This window comes from Caloenas nicobarica, chromosome Z (genome assembly GCF_036013445.1).
Source record: "Caloenas nicobarica isolate bCalNic1 chromosome Z, bCalNic1.hap1, whole genome shotgun sequence".
Lineage (NCBI taxonomy): Eukaryota > Metazoa > Chordata > Aves > Columbiformes > Columbidae > Caloenas > Caloenas nicobarica.
In genome coordinates, this window is record NC_088284.1 from 58078377 (window position 1) to 58097625 (window position 19249).

The 19249-nt window shown below is 39.0% G+C and overlaps 1 protein-coding gene across 1 annotated transcript in view; it reads right to left on the reverse strand.

Annotated features, from left to right (window-relative positions):
- Positions 1-19249, reverse strand: part of TRPM3 (transient receptor potential cation channel subfamily M member 3) — a 290416-nt gene that overhangs the window by 17864 nt on the left and 253303 nt on the right. Inside the window, 4 exon segments of the mRNA XM_065657683.1 lie at positions 3463-3637; positions 7630-7881; positions 9983-10111; positions 15355-15495. Of these exon segments, the coding sequence (XP_065513755.1) occupies positions 3463-3637; positions 7630-7881; positions 9983-10111; positions 15355-15495 (697 nt within the window).

The window sequence follows — 19249 nt, forward strand, 5'->3', positions numbered from 1 at the left end:
ATAGTATTCTGGAGGGCCAGGTAGGTCTGGTAAGGTGAAAACAAAGTTCTTTGCATGTGACAACTGTGTTGTGAATTTTTTGGCTAAAATTGCCAGCAATAGTGCCAAAGCAAGTGAGGGAAATGGAGGGAGAGATTTTTACAGTGTTTGCGGATTTCCTTATGGATGGGCATTCTCTGAAGTAGTTAAGTGGCTCACTGATGCCCTGTGGGTGTCACTGGGCAGCACAAGACTCAGCTGGATTAGGAAAGGCAGCCTAAAATTGAGACAGTTACATATCACCATCACTGGTTCCCTGACCCAGGTTCCCCTTCCTCCCCCAGCTAACGTGAATGTGATAAGCTGTCAGCCTGAGAGGACCTACTTGGGCATTGGTTTTGCTCTTTTTGTTGAATTTACCTGAAAATTTGAACACAGTTCTAAAATATTTACTTTGTGTTTTATTTTTTTTCCCCCCTTTACAATTGGTTGCTAGTCAGGAATTTGTAGGAATGTGGTAATTATGTACATCACTGATAATAAACCACACCATTGAATAGTGTACTCATACTCCCAGAAGTGAGGATATAGTTCTGTCCCCACTTTTGAGTTGAAGATGAGATCACATGCCAACAGGACATTAATGCACACTCCAGTTGACATATGTGTTTAAAAAATGAAATTAATATAGAAATTATGGCTTAAAAATGTAAATGTATATGACATGCATTATTTTAGAGTGATGTATTTAGCTAGTGTTTTAACAGTGCAGTGTGCTGAGCTAAAAATCAGAGCAGACCCACTGGATGGACAGGCTGCCAGCTGATGAGATGGATCCAGACATTGTATCTGGTCAGCCTTAATGGCATGCTTCACAAATCAACAGAAAATAAAATAAATTTTTTTAAAAAGTATGTTAGCAATTTTAGAGTAGCACACTTTTTTTTTTTTTTTTGTACATTTCTCAGACATTAGGATAATCTCCTGGAGTGTGGCTCAAATGTGTTTACATTTCCAAGATGAGCACTTTTGTTGAATCCCAAACTTGCAAATAATGTTGCAATATTAAAAACCAAAATACAAAGAAAGCCACAAAGAAACCCTTTTGGTTTGCTAAAATAATAGTAATTTAAAAAATCTGTTCAAAGTTATAAAGTTCAGTTGCAGTTTAGATGTAGCATAACAATCTTAGAACATGTGTATCTTATTTGAGAAAGTACAAACATTGTAGTACTCTAACATGAATACAGTGGCTGATTTAGCTTAGAACAACTCAGAAAATAGATAAAACAACAAATTTCCAAATAGTGAAAAAAATCTAAGTATACTAGTAAAACCTTTTGAGTGCCAATCAGGTCACTTTGATTGTATAACAACATCACCAATCAATCATTTGCTCACGCTCTCAGTCTACTCCAGAGGTAACATTTTTGAGACAACCGAGCCTCAGATAGACCTGACATATTGCACATATTTTGTGCTGAAAGAGTGGCAGATTCTAATTCCCTGCATCATCTGTCTCTCAGGAAGGAAGAACTAAGTGCTGCTTTTCATTTTGGCATCACCACTTTTGCTGCAACTCCTAGTTTCCTTCACAGAGACAGAAAAACAACATCTCTACACTTACAGCTGGAGTAGAAACCATCAGGAATTTTGCTTCCTCTAAGCCTCTGAAGTAATTACTGTGTCTTTTTTCACGGTTTAAATGTTGGGCATCTGAATAACACACAAGACTATCCCTAAATCCTTCTGCAAGGGTATGGAGCCTGCCACCCTCTTTTCATATTTAAAAAACACCCTTCATTCAAACACACTTCAGTTTCTCAGGTTTAGGGGTTCTAAACTATAATCAGCACTTCATTAAAAAAAATACCAAGAACTTTTTATTCAGCCAATTGTCATGTTTGTTGCACTATGGTAGTTTTTTAGTACAACATCAATAAATGGCCACTTGTAGAGGGACAGGTAGAATTCTGCTTGTGGAATGAAGTCATAGTTTAATGGGATAAACCTTTATCCCTCTACGGTGCATTTAGAGCAAGATGAAGTTTTATATCCCCAGCTATTATGCCTTTGGAATGAAATGATTTTTTTGAAAGAAAAGGAAAGGAAAAAGGATAAAAATGAGGGAGTCAGGTGAAAAGCTAAACTCAGTGAGAAACTTTGTGATTCTAGGGTTTTGTTTACTTGCTTGCATGCCATGCTGCCTCTGAAAACAAAGCAGGGAAGTAAACATAAAAAAGAGGTTTCATCTGTATCCACAGTAATGATTGTGTGCTAACCAGGGAGAAAAAATGAACATGGAACTGCTGAAATATCTGCCATGTGATATGTCTACCTCTGCCCACTGGATACTCCATTAAGTTGGAGGGATTATTGGTGATATAGAGAAATTTATTTCCTTAACCAGCTCAGGAAAAAAAAATCAACATATTTTTGCCGTTCAAACTTGGTCAATACTGAACAAGCAGAAGATGAATTATGAAAACACTGCCTTTCTTAATGTGGTACATAGGATAAAAAGGAATATCCTAAACAGAGCTTTAATGGATGCCATCTGCCACTGGAAGATATACTCACTTCTAAATTCTGCCAAGGCTTACACATATTTAAGTAGGAATGATGAACATCAGTTGGGTGTCAGTGTTTGCTAAAGATACATTGTTTGTGCTTCTTAGTTTGTGCATCTGTTACATCATTTCTCATGACCACCCCTCTCCTTTGGCATAATGCACTGGGTGGCACCAGGAGGTTTAATTTAAATAGAAAACCAGTATTTTGCTGATCACCAGCCAAATGAACCCTGAGGAGACAGGATACGAAATACTGGCTTTCATTCCATTTGCCCTGACGTAAGCACAGTCTTGCTTTTCCATGAAGAAACAAACCAAAATTATAATAATGGATCTACTGTCCCAAAATAATTGTATCACATGGTTTAGAGTAAAGGTAGTGACAGTGAGTAGGTAATAGTAGGTAAGAGACAAAAGGAAACACACTGGATTAGAGCCTCATGAAGTGCAGGAGCCGAGTTCTAACCCAGTAGTATTAGACTTGATGCTCAGTATGAAGTTAGGTAAACAGTATTTAGGTCTAAAATCAAACCAATGGATGAGAAAAAAAGAAGTGAGTTTTATGTCCCAGGTATACCAATGGACTCATGGTGGATACCTGGGAGGGTATCCCTGTCACCCAAATGGTAAAATAGAACCATTTAAAACATTACATGTATGCAAAATAATTTAGCATTACAGTTAGCATTACAGATTTCTGGTTAAATAATTGTGAAGTGATGCCAGAAGAATGTTCTGAAACTGACTGCCCAGTATTAGCTTAAAAAGTGTTTTTGTGACCATTCTCTGTGATGAATGAGTTCCTCTATCTTGAGCCATTTATTGAGAACACACACATGATCTAATAAGACATCATCTGATCAAAGTTGGATACCTGACTTTGGAGTATGAGAATCATAAACTTGCTTACGGTCTATCTGGTCTGCAAACACTTCCCCATAGATCATCCAATAAGGCATGTAAAAAATGTTTTTTGCCAGCTTCCATGAAGGCTCCTCATTGGGGAAGAGAATAGCCTGTCTTGCGACGCCAAAGCTCATCAGAACCACCAGCATGATGATGACAAAGTACATCATGTCTATCATCTGAAAGTAACAATAGCAAAAGAAAGAGAGAGAAGGAACAAGAATTAGAGGAACTTATTTGTACATATTCCTATTACTATATGCTGAAAAAAAAGTTTGTAAATCTTAGAAACAGAATTTTGAAAAACAAATTTTGAAAAGCCATTCTCAGTTTTACACATAAGTTTCATTTTCAAATAAATGAAGTGGTATTATTGTGTCCTTGGTTTTACCCAGTGTTGCTTTTAAGAACAATTTACATGTTATGAATAGGCTTGAAAATACAAGATACCATCTGGTCACACCAGTTGCCTGAACAAGAATACAGGTTCACTGGAATCAGCAGCCTGGTCTGGCAAGGGCCATGAGATGATGTATTGTTTATAGGCACCTAGTGGCAACTGTACCAAAACAAAAGGGCTGACATGGATTATTTTATTCATTGGTAGTCATTGTCTTGGAGCAAAGGAAAGAAGCTGCATCAAACATAAGGAGTAGCGGGTGGCAGAACAGCCTGTTATGGCAACATAAGGGACACCATGGTGTTAACCAGTGAGAAATGAAAGCTGTGACAGTGGCTGGACTAGAAATCAGCTTAGTGGGGGAGTCCAACAAAGGCCATATTTAAAAAAAAAATGCAGACTACACGCTCTATTCTTCTCCATTGTTGAAGGCCTCATTAGCATATGCACACATTTAATCAGTGCTTGCAAACAATGCCTAGCCATTCAAAATGTTCCTGGAAAAAGTGGGACAGCAATCCTAGGAGGTGCTGAATAGAAGCTGAAGATTAGAAGAGAAGCTGTGCTGGAAAAGACCCTCCAGAAAGCAGAGCAATGGGCATCAATCAAGTACAGCAGAGATGGTTTATAACCCAAAGTGAATGTGAAAAAAACGGAATTCCTGTGAGGTTCCTGGTAAGATCCCTTTAAAACCTTTAGTTACAGGTTTACTTATAGATCTTTAGTTTTAAGACTGGTTACGACAGAGCTGTTATTGCCAGCTTTGTATGTGTCTCTGGCCAAATCTTAATGCCTTTAAAGCTTGTGAGCTTCAATCCCTTCAGTCTCTGCATTTTCTGGCTCAGCTGCCTTCTGCCTTACCTGAGAGGCAGTTGTGCAACCAACCTGCATCTCAACCAGTGGCCTTATCGCTCCATGGGGGACCTGCTGCAGCTCGAGAGCAGGGTTGCTCATGACAAGAGCTGATGGAAGAGGGAACTCATTTGCAGCAGATAGATCTGCTACTGCTATGGGGCTTCTTCAGTTTTAAGCACAAGGAGAGAGGCCTGAGGTCAAAGTAACACTGGGAAAGTATCTAACAGAGAAAAGAGCAAACAGAAAAGGATAGTAGTGCGCCTGTAGGGCAGGGCTCTGCTAGGAGAGACTCAAGGAGCTGGAAAGAAGGAACTGGTACAACTGAGAAAAAAAAAAAAAAAAAGCAGGGGAAAACAAAATTCTTCAGGTCAATAAAAAATGCAGGAAAGAAAGAAAAAAACCCTGGGGGTGTGAGAGGGGAAAACAAATGCCTTAAAGAATAAAAAAAACCAGACAAGTAAATCACCAACATTCCTATGTTATTCAGAGCATTAATTTCTCAAGAAAACCTGATGGAAAAGAAATTCCAGTTCATTGTACCTCAGAGACCATCCTGAAATGGGAAAGCTACATAATTACATTTAGTTCTTGCTGCTTTTAAGGAAGGAATTTGGAGATGAAACCTGGTTCCTCCTTTCTTCTCTGATGAAACTTTGTTTCAGGTAGAAATATTTAACATGATATGATGTAACAGAATATTGATTTTAAAATGTCATGCAAGCAAATAAACATAATAAGTAGTTGGTGGCAATGTAAGACAATCAGGTTTGATCTCATGTTGCAAGAAATACAATTTTCAGTGCTATTCTCTATTAAAGCTGCATATTAGCTTTTCCCTCCTTCAACCGGGTATCTTTCTAAAACCTCAGTAGCTTGTCTGAAATCCAGTGAAATACACTGGCGAGTTTCCACTGACTCTAATGGGCATTGTATCAAGCCCTTTGGCCTGTAGGGTCAAACTACAATTGTTGTTTCAACAAGGCAATGGCTATTTCAGCCGTTCCGAAGAACTCATTAGTCACCTGTTTTAAAAAAGTGACAAAACAAGGAACTGTTGGTGCAGTTTTATAAAAAAGCCATCTCAATTTCCCCTTTTTTATTTGCAGACAAGCTAATAAAATGTAGACATTCCCACACAGGAGGGAACTGATTTACCTCTGACTCTCTTGACATGCACAGTGATTTCTTTTCATTCTCAAATAAGAGGGGAGTAAATCTATCACTGTGCAGAGATCAGAAAAGCACATTACAATAAGCATATCCTGTTACTGAAATTAGTAAATAATAATAAACGTGGCCATTCAGCTTCCTCCTCCTATCTTCACCTTTGCGTTAGCCCATTGCTCTTGAAATGCTCAAACCCTTGCTTAATTTCACTTGCATATTTGTTCACAGTGCTCAGAGGTAAAACCTATTACAGCTGTTTTGCTGGATAGAATGTAGAGGTAGGTGAAGGGAAAATTCCTTACCATTGGAAAGATGGAAAGAGTAATCTTTTTCCTTCTAAGTCTAAAACTTGCAATAGAAGCTCAAGATAAAAGCTCAGGCATTAAATTTGATCTGTGGAGGAACTCAGTAGCTGTGATGTGCTTACTCTGTAAAAATATGTATAACCAGTTTGATGTTCTCCATAGTACTCAATGGTACTTGCAAGGCCATGGAGTGGAAAAGACAAAACCCAAGGACATAAATGGACATGTGATTTAAACAAAAATACACAAGGGAGCCCATTGCAGCCTGGAGCAAGCAGGTGCAACTCCCAGGGAAGTCTGTGCATGATATAAATGGGCTGGCCACTGCATAGGGGAATAAGTTGGCCAGAAAATAGATGTGACAGGCAAAATTGTGTAACTCAAACCAGTTGGGCATTGAATGTGTGGGCAAAGTGGATGTGTCAGAGTTGCTGAGTGCGTGGAAAGTTGGCTGAGGTATGAAAATCAAATAACAGGAAGGGACAAAATAAAAGAGCTTCCGTCCTTTAACAGTTGCCCGCACATTCAGAGTACTCTGGTAGCTAAATTCTACACCTTCTGAGTGGGTGCTGAGCCTACAGAGGGCAGTGATTTTCCTGTATTTGTTTTCCACAGAAAGTAGAGTGAGGCTTGATATGTTGTACACATGTGAGGATGACAAAGGAATGGAAATTGTATTATTTTGCTGATTTCAACCACTTCCTTTCTGTGTTGACCCCAGGAGAAAACTAAACCACTGTTTATACTATTGGTGAAGCTGGGCTCCTATCAGTCATCCATAACACTGGCTACTATAATAGAAGCATGTAATTCATGGCCAATTTGTTTATTACTGAACTGGTTTTCAGACTGCCTTTGCTAGCACCACAGCTCTGAAACTTTCTGTGCGTGACACCTGTGAAAAATACAAGAGAGTAGGAGGGTAGTTGTTTTTTAGGAATTTTATATACTGTGTATTGTATAAGACCTAGTGACCACCAGATCCTCTGGCGGAAGGACACAGTCCACGTGGGGCAGGAGAGAAACAGTATTTTCCCTTTGGTTTTTGGTCCTTTCTCTTATCCTGCTGTCCTTTTACAGTAACCTCCAGCAAGAAGTGTTGACTGTTTCCACCTCTGTACTTAAACCAGCCTCCTTCAGAACTAGTTGAGAATTAGCATCCTTTGTATTTTCTGCAAATGAGGCACAGAGCTGTAGGATGGATGGCTTTGCTCTTGAAGAGAGATCTCAGAAAAAGACAAGCAATACATCATCTAACAGAACAGGGAGAGTCTAATCCTCAGTTCTAGGGTTTTGATTCAATAAGGCACTGATTTCTAGCTTACATGAAAATACTAATGTGTAAAAACAAATACAGATAAATCTTCAGTGATGTCATTAGCCAAAGATATCAAGTCAAGAACATGCTGGCAAAACACTGAAGGAGTACACTAAATTCTCTTACCATTTTCCCAATCATCATAACATATGGTCCCAAATACTTGTTTACTCCGAAGATGTCTAATAACCGTATATACCAGTAAATTATGTTAACACAGTATATCACCCGGCCATCGCTCCGAAGTGGTAGGTCTTGCAGACGGAGCACCATCCCAACAGAGAACAGGAGGATGGCTATGAGATCAGTAACATTCCAGTACTCCTGGAGCCAAACTTTCACTTTCTGTAACAGTTTCCCAGGCTCTGACATCAATATCTGTAGGACAGAGGACATGGAGAGGAAAGGAGCTGAGTTGTCTTAATTTAAGCTTGAAGAAATCTATAGTAAACAGATACATGCCACACAGGCCAAAAGCAAAGCTGATAGACTCCTGTCACATATATATGTCTCATGTACTCTATGATTTTTTTTTTTTGAGAAATCTTCCCTTTCAACCACTATCAGCCCATATCTATGTGCAAGATACTTAAAAGAAGAAGGATTAAAACCTCACATGCTCTAAAGTCCCCACAAAATCAGAAGAGATATATGTATACCTTTCTGGTTTTCAAATTTATTGACCCTACTAGGATTCTTGGAATGGAGGGAGAAATACAGAAATATATTTATTTAGAAAATTCTCATTTAAAGAAGCTGTAAATGTAAAGAAAAGTATTCTAAAATGTGTGTCAACCTCTCAATAAATAATTAATAACCATAAAGATCTGGGTTTAGCATTTAATCCAGAGAGATACTAGCTACTACGTGGACCTGTTTTTGGAAATTAAGTTCGACAGCTGAGAATATAATTCAGAAAAATAATTAATCTTACCTTACGAATTTATTGTCATTCTATTTGCAAGATCATTTTGGAGACCTGATTTTTTTCCCAAATTACTGTTGAAACTATTCCTCAAGTGATTTCTGTGAAAATGTCCTAGCTTTTAGTGATTTAACAAGCTGTTTGTTTCAATTTTCTATATTTAGCCTGAGAACATTTGAGCAGACTCACACAGTTCCTTAAAAAGATGAACAACATTCTTACAATTTTCTTATAATTCATTTTCAGAATGAATTTTAAGCTGATCTTCTGTGAACAATCTCAGCATCTGCTTAGAAATCCATTCTGACAAATGTTCTTGATAAACTTTTGTGGAAAGGACGATTTGGGGTGAATGATCAGACAAACATGGCACACACAATTCCTGCCAGCAGCCTCCCACCTACTGAGCCAGCGGTGCTTTGTCTCCATCAGTGTTGCAGGGTCCTCATGTGGCTACTGCCACTGTTTTTCTTTTGGTTAGTGAAGTACACTCATTATAGGCCACAGAAGTAGTGTAATTCCCTCTGCTCTTTTTATTTGTAATGTAGAGTTTACTGTACAGTGTTTGAAATGTCTTTGACGTCTAAGTGGATGCTGCAAGACCATTTTTTTGTCTAGTCCTCAAAAGCTGTACAAAACACAAATGTAGATGGTAACAAATTCAGCCCAGGGGTACAAATGTGCTGTTTCAGCTGAGGTCAACAGGACTCGCACTCACTCACATCAGGGCTGAATTTGGCCTCTGGTGTCATTGTGGAATAAATGCACATTTGGCCAAGTGCAAAGGACAGAGCAGTAGCTGCAAGTGGGAGAGACCATGAAGGGTAGGGGGTGGCACGTCACCCTCACTGTGTGTGTAGACTGATCACCACCTTAAATGCTCTGTTTCTGATCTACGTGTCTGCTTTAGCATCTTCAAGGAGATGCATGCTATTGCTTGACATAATTAGCAAGAAATTTCAAGATCAAAAGGGGGAAATACTATTAGAAATGTGCTGCAACGTGGATCTAAATTTCCCCCCAGTTATGTCTGGTTTTGTTTAAAGCCTTTGCTCAAGATATTTGGACAGACAGAACAGCTGTAAATTTTAAATGAACTCATTTGAGTTGGGGTGGGGATTCGAACATGGGCTTTTTGGTTGTCATTCTATCACCATGTCTCCATATCCATTTTGTTACAGCATATCTCCTTTCCCTCTCCCTGAAACATTCTTCAGTTGCTGGGCTACATTTCAAGAAATATAGCTGAGCTTTAAGATTTCAGAATACTGTCCTATACCTGTGAATGCTATTAAACGTGCATCACACTGAAATCTGAATAGAGAAATTCTGTTGGAGAGAGATTCTTGATTCTAAAATAGAGGAAGATAGATTTTTTAGTGCTGTGCTTTTAGCAATCCATCTGCTTTTCTCCAAAAAACAAAAGAGCAATTCTATGGTAAACCTGTTCATGAAAAATAATCCTGAGAAAAAGAATAAAAACAGATATTAAAATGAAAAAAACCACACTTTTGCCTTTTTTTATTCTGTCTTTCTTGGTTAGGATGATTTTACCTCTCTCATCTTCTCTATTCCCAGAGTGAAAATGTACGAGATGACAATCCATTCCTGTGTAGATGGCCAGCGATCCATCTTCACTAACACTATATAATTGAATAGCATCAAGTAACCTATATATGCCAGCTGTAAAGAAACAAAATTAGTGTCAATAGTCACTATATTTATATGATGGAGCCAGTTTCTTAGGAATTATTTGATATTTCTAATTTGACTGTAACTGGCGTTAAATCAGACAGTATTCTGGGTTATACGAAAAAGCTCACATACAGTGTGGAATCTACAAAATACATACACGAACACCCTCTCACCCAGCTACATTTGCCTCTCCAACAAAACTGTGTTAATGCAGTCCCCCTGGATCATACCACAGTGATGGGAACCCTGATACCACTATACCAACTACCAAACTAAGTTACCTATATAGAGAGTTCTTCCTCAACTGCTTCTAACACCCATCCCCTGTGTTTTTTCTCCCTGTTCACCTAGCCTAGGCTGACTCTGACATTCCAAATCCTTTTTGGACAATCCTTGCCTGGAGCCCAAAAGGTCGTAGGTGTTGCTAGAGGTCTTCTTACCCAGCGTAGTGCTCACCTAACCCTCACCGTGATTCCTTCCCAAAACACTGCTCCTCCTACTCACATTGCTGCAGCAAGTAGCCAGGCACAGCCAGACATTAATTTGCCTTATATTTTTTGCGAGTTTTTATGTATTACTGTTTTCCCTTTCATTCTCTAATATATCTACCTTCTGGCCTAATTTTTGATACAGTGGAAAGAGTGGGTTATGTTTTTAGTTTCTTTTTCCTTTCTTTCTACATGCTCAGTATAATGAAATGGTGACTCAAAAAAAGACAGGTAAACTGCACCATCAAGTTCATAAAACTTGGAGAAACCCAAGTGTCACACTGGAGAATGGGCTGTAGCAAGGGTGAACGGCTGTGGCTGGAGTCTGTGGTGGCCAGAATCCAACTGCCTGTCTTCTTTAGCTTTGAAACAGCAGCCCCACAAGAAAATGCATCGTAAGCCAAATTTAAACCAGAGAAAAGATGATTCAGTTCTGTGCATTAACATTTTCATCATTGTGACAGAAAGCTTATACCAAGCATCTGTATTTCAACACATTTTCTCTCTCTTAGCTGCATGTTCCTCACAACTATCGTGTATTTGGTGTCAAACTTAAGATGGAACAACCACAGAGGGGGTTGAGACTTTTGGGTACGATTATTTCAGTGTTCAGCACGTCACAGAACAGGATTTGTAGTCCTGTTGTATTTGTTAGAAAACGTCACTTCTGCTCTGTGTAAAAGCCACAGGGTTCTGACTTTTCTTCCAGTTGCTTGTTTGAAGGGCACTTGAGAGAATTCTTTACATTGGCCATAACTATCAGTAAAGAGATGACAGCCAGCTGAACCACTGCTTCTTGTCTACATATAGCAGAGGAGGAAATTATCTCATTTCTTTCAGTTTGTGCGTGATGATTGATTGCCAGGTCTAGAGACTGGTCTTCCCTTAACACTCCTAAAGGAAACTGAGAGCAATATTGACTTAGGTCAGTGTCTAGAGTGTGAGCTGAGTCAGCAGAAACTCTGTCTGGGCCGGCAGAGCTGGACACACACCTCCCTAGCTGAAATAACACCTTCTACTACAGTGCAAAAAGCGAGGTGATACTGTCACCTGATACCTCGCCTCTTAGATCTTATTGATTATTAATTATCAGCAAATCTTTTAAATTTGGTCTGATTCAGCAGCCTTTGGTGAGCATTTGCAGTTTGTATGACAAAAGAATAAGGGTACTATGGTTCACACAGGTCGCAGAAACCACAAGACCCTCAGTGTAATTAGGGGCTTTTGCTTCTTTTTCATGTGTGTGGTTTTTCCTTTATTTGTTGTTGTTGTTGTTGTTGTTTGTTTGTTTTGTTGTGTGTGTGGTGTTTTGGTGTTTTTTTTTTTTCAACCCAAATATGGATGATAACTTCTTGGTGCAGGTACTAAGGGAACTGATCAGGAAAAGTGCCTTCCTAGATTTGATTCTCACTAACAGAGGGTCTTGTGGGAGATGTGGCGACTGGTGGGTCCCTTGGCCACAGCAAACATGAAGCAGTCAGGTTTAAAATCTTCGCTGATGGGAGGAAAACTGCCAGCAAGACCTGAACTCTGGATATGAGGAGAGCAGACTTCAGGCTGCTCAGAGAACTACTTAGGAAGATTCCCTGGGAAGAAGCTTTTGAAGGTGTTTGGGTCCCTCAGTGCTGGTCACTTTTTAAGTACCACCTACTAAGAGCACAGGATCAAGCAATTCCAAAATGCTGAAAATCTAGCAGGCGAGGCAAAAAGCCAGCTTGGTTGAGCAGGGATCTTCTTGAAATACAGCGAAAAAAGAAATTATATGGTCAGTGGAAGCAAGGTCAGGTTTCATGGAAGGACTATGGGGATGCTGCTCACCACTGTAGGGAGGAAATTTGTGCTGATAAAGCTCAATTAGAATTGAAGCTGGCCAGTACTGTGAAGGACAATGAAAAAGGCTTTTGAAAATATATTAATGGCAAAAGGCACACTAGAAATAACATTGGCCCATTACTTGATGAGCATGGTCAAGTTCTTAACAGGGACATAGACAAAGCTGAGATGTTTAATGCTTTCTTTGCCTCAGCCTTCAACACCAATGATGGACTCAGGGGCCTCCATAGCCCTGGGCTGGAAAACCATGAGTGTGAGAACGATAAACTCCCAGTCAATCTGGAACTTGTATGGGATTTGCTACTCCAGCTAGATCCTTACAGGTCGATGGGGTCTGATGGGATTCACCCAAGGGTGCTTAAAGAGCTGGCTGACATCACAGCAAGACCTCTCTCTGTGATTTTTCATTGCTCTTAGGAATCTGGAGGAGTCCTGGAAGGCTGGAAGCTGGCAAACGTTGTCCCAATCTACAAGAAGGCCAACAGGTCTGACCCTGGCAACTACAGGCCTGTCAGCCTCACTTCTACAGCCACAGAACAGAACAGTTGACTTTTGAAACTATTGCATGTTCAGAGAGAAATGCTGAAACTATTTTTTGGCTGATAAAAAGCTGTTTATTTTGGCTCATCTGCTGAGCCACAATGTTACTTCCTCAAACATCCCCACATTTAACCCACTCTTGCGTATTTTAAGAATGAAGGTGGATACAGCTATAGAGTGATAGCTGGTAGGTAGATATAGAATAATCAGATGATTTTAAAGGGCATACAAAGCCATAAGTATAGTCACTTTTCTTGCATCTTGGACTGTAGAATGTAAAATTTGGAGGATTTATTTTGAAATCTATGATTAATACTTCTGCCTTTGCGCTTGTAAACAGTGTGACAGACTGCAATTTTAACCCTCATCTGAGAGTTGTGTTGCTTTTAGACTCCAGGAGTTTCTCAGTATACCCAACTGGTCAAGCACTTCAGCCAGAATCCACCTTAATTCGCTCTTCAAGTTCAGTGTAATCAAGAGCCAGCTTTAGTAAGTGACCTTGATTGAGACCTGCCTCAGGACATAAAACTGTAAGAACAGGTCTAAATGGAAATGCAATATTGATCTTTTTCTCCCATTTCAGAATTGAACTAACAGGAAGAGCCTGGATGCTTCTTTCTGTTTACAGTGTAAAGACTTTTTTGGGTATGCAAAATACATATTGCAATTGATAATGAGATTAGGCTGCTGCTGAGCAGTTTCCAGATTCATTGGCCTGATTAATGTTCAAAGGCCACACAGTTCAGCAACTAGTTACTCCCAGTTGCAAAGCTGGAGTTATTTGCAGCCTAAGCTGTTCACCACAGTTTAGTCTCTGTTGATGTGAGTTGTTCCTGCTGTCTCTAGACGTTATCGCCTGGATCTGAGCAAGGCAATTTTTCTTGTAAGAAGTCATCTACAGAAGGATACATTCTTTGTGGTTTGCTGTGCATTCTGCAGAATGATGGAAAATGGATTTCAAGTATTCCTGGAAAGGACCACTTGAAATAATCTGGCCAATTCCACCGTGCTGAGGCAGGACTAATTACAGTGTACCATAGTGGACATATGTTTTGATAAGATAGACTTAGAAATCACTAATAATGGAAAATGTACCATCTCCTTACAGAGTTTATGACAGTAGCTCTCAGAGCAGTTAAAAACTGTTTCCTAACATCTTACCTAGAACTGCCTTGCTGCAATTTAAACCATTATTTCTTGTCCTATTCAGCAAGGATTTGGAGATCATTCTGTTTTGTTCCTCTCTGCAGCTATTTACAAATATTTGAAGACTACTACATTCCTTCTGCAGACTTTTTTTTTTTAATTATTTTTTTCCCAGAGAAAATGACCTCGCTTCCTTAAGTCTTTCCCCTTAAGTTATTTTGTGTCCTTCAAACCAGTCCATATTTGTCATATGATGCAGAAGCTGAACTGGAATAGAATATTCCAGACAAGGCGACTGAAATGATTACTTTCCGTGTTCATTTTACTTTTTGATCTCATCCTTCTACATTCTAGGGCAACTTGCAAATTTAATAGTTAATCTCTACTCCATTATCCAAGTTTTGAATGAAAGTATCAGCACCTGATGTAGGTGATACTCTAAAGGACTCCTTTCCGAACCCTGCTTCCAGCTTGATAATGAATAATTAATATCTGCTCCTGAGGACTAATTGCCAAAAAGCTTTGTATCCACATAGTAACTTTAATATAGCAGTTATTAATTTATCTGTGAGAATACCCTGTGAAGTCTTTGATACTTACTCTAGTCAAAATACATGACATATTTTTTCTTCTGCTCCACCCGCAAGGTCTGTTTCTTTATAACACAGGGAGATTATAATGATTTGACATAATTTGTCCCTGAAAATTGTACATTAGCTGCTACTCCGTTATCTTGTGGATACTTACACAAACACTTTCTCTGAGAGATACTCTGCAGACTAGTCAAAACAGAACAAAGAAAAAATGTTCCAAGAAAAGATGTGCTCTATCTGCTTTTTTTTTTTCATAAATTATTACACGATTCAATATCCCCATCCAGCACAGCCTCCCATTTGGCTTACTATTGGGAACTCTCTGATTGGGAATTCTCCTACAGGGAATTTCCTGGGAACACTGATGGCAGCAATCTTCTACTTTGAAGGAAAACATACACAGTCCATCAAATTTTAACCATTAACTTCCTGAATGAAATGATAGTCTTTAAAATTCTTAGGCAAGTTTGCAAGCGCTAGCTGACCTCCACAAAAGATTTTTATTAAACTATTTATGGGTGAGCCCTCCAATGCATGCAGATGCAAACTTCCAATGAAATACCCAAGATGACCTTAATCCAATTTCGGTATTTGTCTATACAGTAGTAATATAACAGGAAAGATTTCTTACTGTGTAAAACCAAAATTTAACAATGGGAGCATTGTAGAACTCATAAATCTTTCTTCCAACAGGGATCAGTCTGTGACTGCTCTGAACTTCCTCTTCCTCTTTCTTTCTTGAGGATTCTCCATTCCCTCGTCCAAGCATTGCCTACAAGAAAGAACATTCTTGTGTTTCTTTCCTTGTGAAAGACAAATTAAGGTATTTTTTGAAATTTCAAAAGGAAGCTATTCAAAACTTCTCTGATTTCCTCATCTTTAGGCAAAACCAGGTGACCATAGCTAGCTGTAAAATGCTTTGTTCTCAGATTATCTTTTTTTGCATGGCAGTTGCTGCTTACTACTTCGTAAACCAAAAAAGCAATGCTTTGGCAGCAACTGTCAGCACCAGTGTGAAATCCTTGACTGGTGAACAATAAAAAAGATGTGGAGAACATGTCTCCTTTTTGCTGTGTGGACAGCAAAATTTTTACCTGACAACCGCTTTTTGTGGTGTACTTCTATACAATAAACAGACGCACACAGAAAACAGGTAAGTTTTGGTTTTAAATATAGAGAAGTTCATCAGGCTGAGACTGAGAGAGAGTAACAGGGGAAAGATAAGTTAGCAGTTGCTGGACTGGAAGCAATGAAGCCAGTGACTCTTTTTATGTTGATCTCTGGATCTGTCCCACAGTGAATTTCACAAGGATGTAGAGGAGTTCACTGCAGCATTAAGGCCTTGGATTGAAAGATCCTTCTACATGATTGTAGTTTCTTCCATGATGAAATTCCAGACTGCTCATGCACTGCCTCCGTTAGGCTTGATCCCACTTTTACCATTGCAATTCAGACTCACTGAAGAGCTACGCTGAGCTCCAGAAACACAAACTTAAGAAGTCCTCAGCTGTAAGTGCAAACCTAACAGGCAAAATATGGTAATATTTTGTTTACTCTTAACTTCATGGTCAGTTGCAGAGAGGTGGAAGGAGTGACTAAACTATATACTCACTGAAGTTAATGCTTAGAATAAAGTATTCCTTTGTATTTAGTGTACAGCATGATCTATTAAATGTTCTTTCTGAAACAATTCTTTTGTGAATGGTAGACTAAGAGTGGATTTCAGGTCACTGTGCCTTGAACAAGTTCCTACTATTTGGCTTGTGGCAGCACCTATAGATTGTAGCACTCCTGTACATTAAAGCAATTGCAAGAATTGAGATGCCACTGTCCTACCTAAGTATGCAGGGATTGCAAGATGATTATTTTATTTAAATGCTTCTTACTTTCATACTTTTATGTTAACTGAAGCAAACTTTCACCATCCCTGAAAAATGTTATCATTGTTCGCATCCGCAACTTAAAAAACATGGAAAACTAAGCCTCTAAAGAGAACAATTAGATGCCAGACATATTGTCTTTCAATAAAGAGGTCCTTCCTCTATCTATCTTTGTGCTCCCTAATTCAACCGGATGTTCAGCACATACTTAGTGAATCAGCTTCAGGTGAGCTATTTGATCTGGTTTTAGGGCCCTGCAGGAACAGAAGATACACTTCTCACATATTTAAAAGTATGAATCACAATCTTCCCTTTTCTTCCCTTTTCTAGGCCTCATGTGCAGCGATTCATGTAAGTCTTTGGTCCTGTAAAATAGTAATTTGTAATGATAAACCGATGACAATTTTTTTGTTGTTGTTTCAGTTAGTGTAGATATTTGTAACATTATTATGACTGTGTATCATTCTAGATCATTCCTGCCTAATGCTCCTCTTTCATTTCATTTATGCAGGTAGTTTTTTCCTCCGGTGTTATTACTTTCCACACAGTGCCTTACATTCTTGACTTTGACTATGCACAGATGTTGCCCTGCACATTTTTAACAAAACAGAACAAAGATTCAGGACACAAGTTCACTGCACTGAAACTAGCCTGCTGAGATACTCTTAAAACTGCAGCCAGCTTTGATGAAGGGACCTATTTCCTTTACCTTTTTATGCCTGCAGATTTCTAAGTTCATTGTCATAAATGTAGATAAAACAATGTATATTAAAAAATTAAATATACCTCCTGTTGATTCTCACAGAGCACATAAAACCCCTTAAAAGTCCATCAAGAGTTTCATAAAAAAGGAAAAAAATGAAGTGGCTGTTAAGCAGAGGAAAAGGGTTCTTACTAGATAAGCACATAGTCTGCAAGAACACGAGGCTTACTGAATATATTTATAGTAGCAGAGATTATACAGCCTTCACAGAACCCCAGGTATCATTATCTGAAGTCTACAAAACAAAAGTGATTCCTTGATCCACATCAGGGATTGTTTATTTGGGAAAAAAGAAGTGAAATATGATCTGAAGTGCTTTGGGAAAATTATAGCCCAAGAAGGTACTCATTTGCTTCTCTCTGTTTGCTGATGCCCTTTTGGGGAAATATGGCACCTGGTGATACAGAGTTTTCTGTAGCTTTTCCCACAGCCTTGTCTCTACTGGCCTCTGGTGCTCGAAAATTTTGCAGCAGAGTGAAAATGAATGCTGACAGCTTTAACAAATGAGTAGTGCCGTGCATTGGTGAAAGGGATTATTTTACAGGGTTTAAATCTGTCACAATTTTATAAATTTACTAATTTTGAGACACACTTAGCTCTCACTGGAATCAGCAAGTTGTGGATGTTTTTAGGATGAAGTTCTTTCAGTACCCAGACTTACACTTTAGCTCATGGATGCTGATTTCCTGTTTGCTATTGCTTTTTTGTTCATAATGATACTGTAATTTTATCTTGTTATTATTATTTTTGAATTAATTGTATCATATGATACTACCCTCTACCCTCCCCCATGCTACAGATGGGGAATTGCTCTGAAATGGCTGGGGATTAGATCTGATCTGATGTCCCTGACTGTTAATTATATCACAGTATTAACAAATTGAAAAGCCTCCCCATTAGAAACATACAGAAATAACCTAAGTGACTGTGTTAACAGAACAGCTGCAATGCTGAATGTGAACAAATGTGTTATCACTTGGAGGGGGAAGCACTAGGGTGGGAGTAACTCAAGACACTGCTCTGTGTGGGTGGCATCTCTTTCCCTAATACACAATTTAGTCCGTGATTCACCATGAGTCATGCAAGGTAAGCCTGACAGCAGCTCAGCTACATTGTAAAGCATGGTACAACTGCATCATTTTAGCCTGAGGGGATTGATGTGTGCATAGTTTTACATGGAGATTTTAAAAATCAGGATTTTTTTTGTTTTGGTGTGTTTTTGTTTTGTTTTGTTTTGTTTTGGTTTGGTTTGGTTTTGGTGATGGTGGTGTTGGTTTTTATTTTTTTGGGCAGGAGGGGCACAGATTTTGTTTTATGCAACTGAGGATGGTTCACTGATAGGGAACCAGGACAGTTTTGGGTTGTGCATTTTTGCATTAATGATCCTATAAATATAAATATTTATAAAGATAGTATACTTTAAATAACAGGAATTTCAGTCCTGCTAGAATTATCACAGGCTCTTCAAATTTTATCCTTAGTGAAATCTACATGCTACCTATAGAATTACCCTGTATTCACACAGAACAGGTGTGAAAATGGTGCCTAGCTGGTTGGATATACCATACCTCTGTCTGCACATGCCACTGTATCCTACACTACATATGGAAACGCTGCCTCCATGGTAGTTGTTCTAGACGGACCATTCTCTGCCTTGAAACACTGGTGGGAAAAAAGGTTCAATGTCTTTGAGTTACAGGTATATAAAATTAGATTTTTCATGTGTTCAGTGGTTTTTTTAAGGTGAATACAGAGGAACAGGGCTAAATCACCAGGAGTTCCATCACCCTGGCTGCTGAGCATGGCGAAGGACACAGAGGGTGCCAGGGCAGTTGTGTGGTGGTGGTGTGGGTGATTTCCAAAACCCTCAGAGAGACACAGGG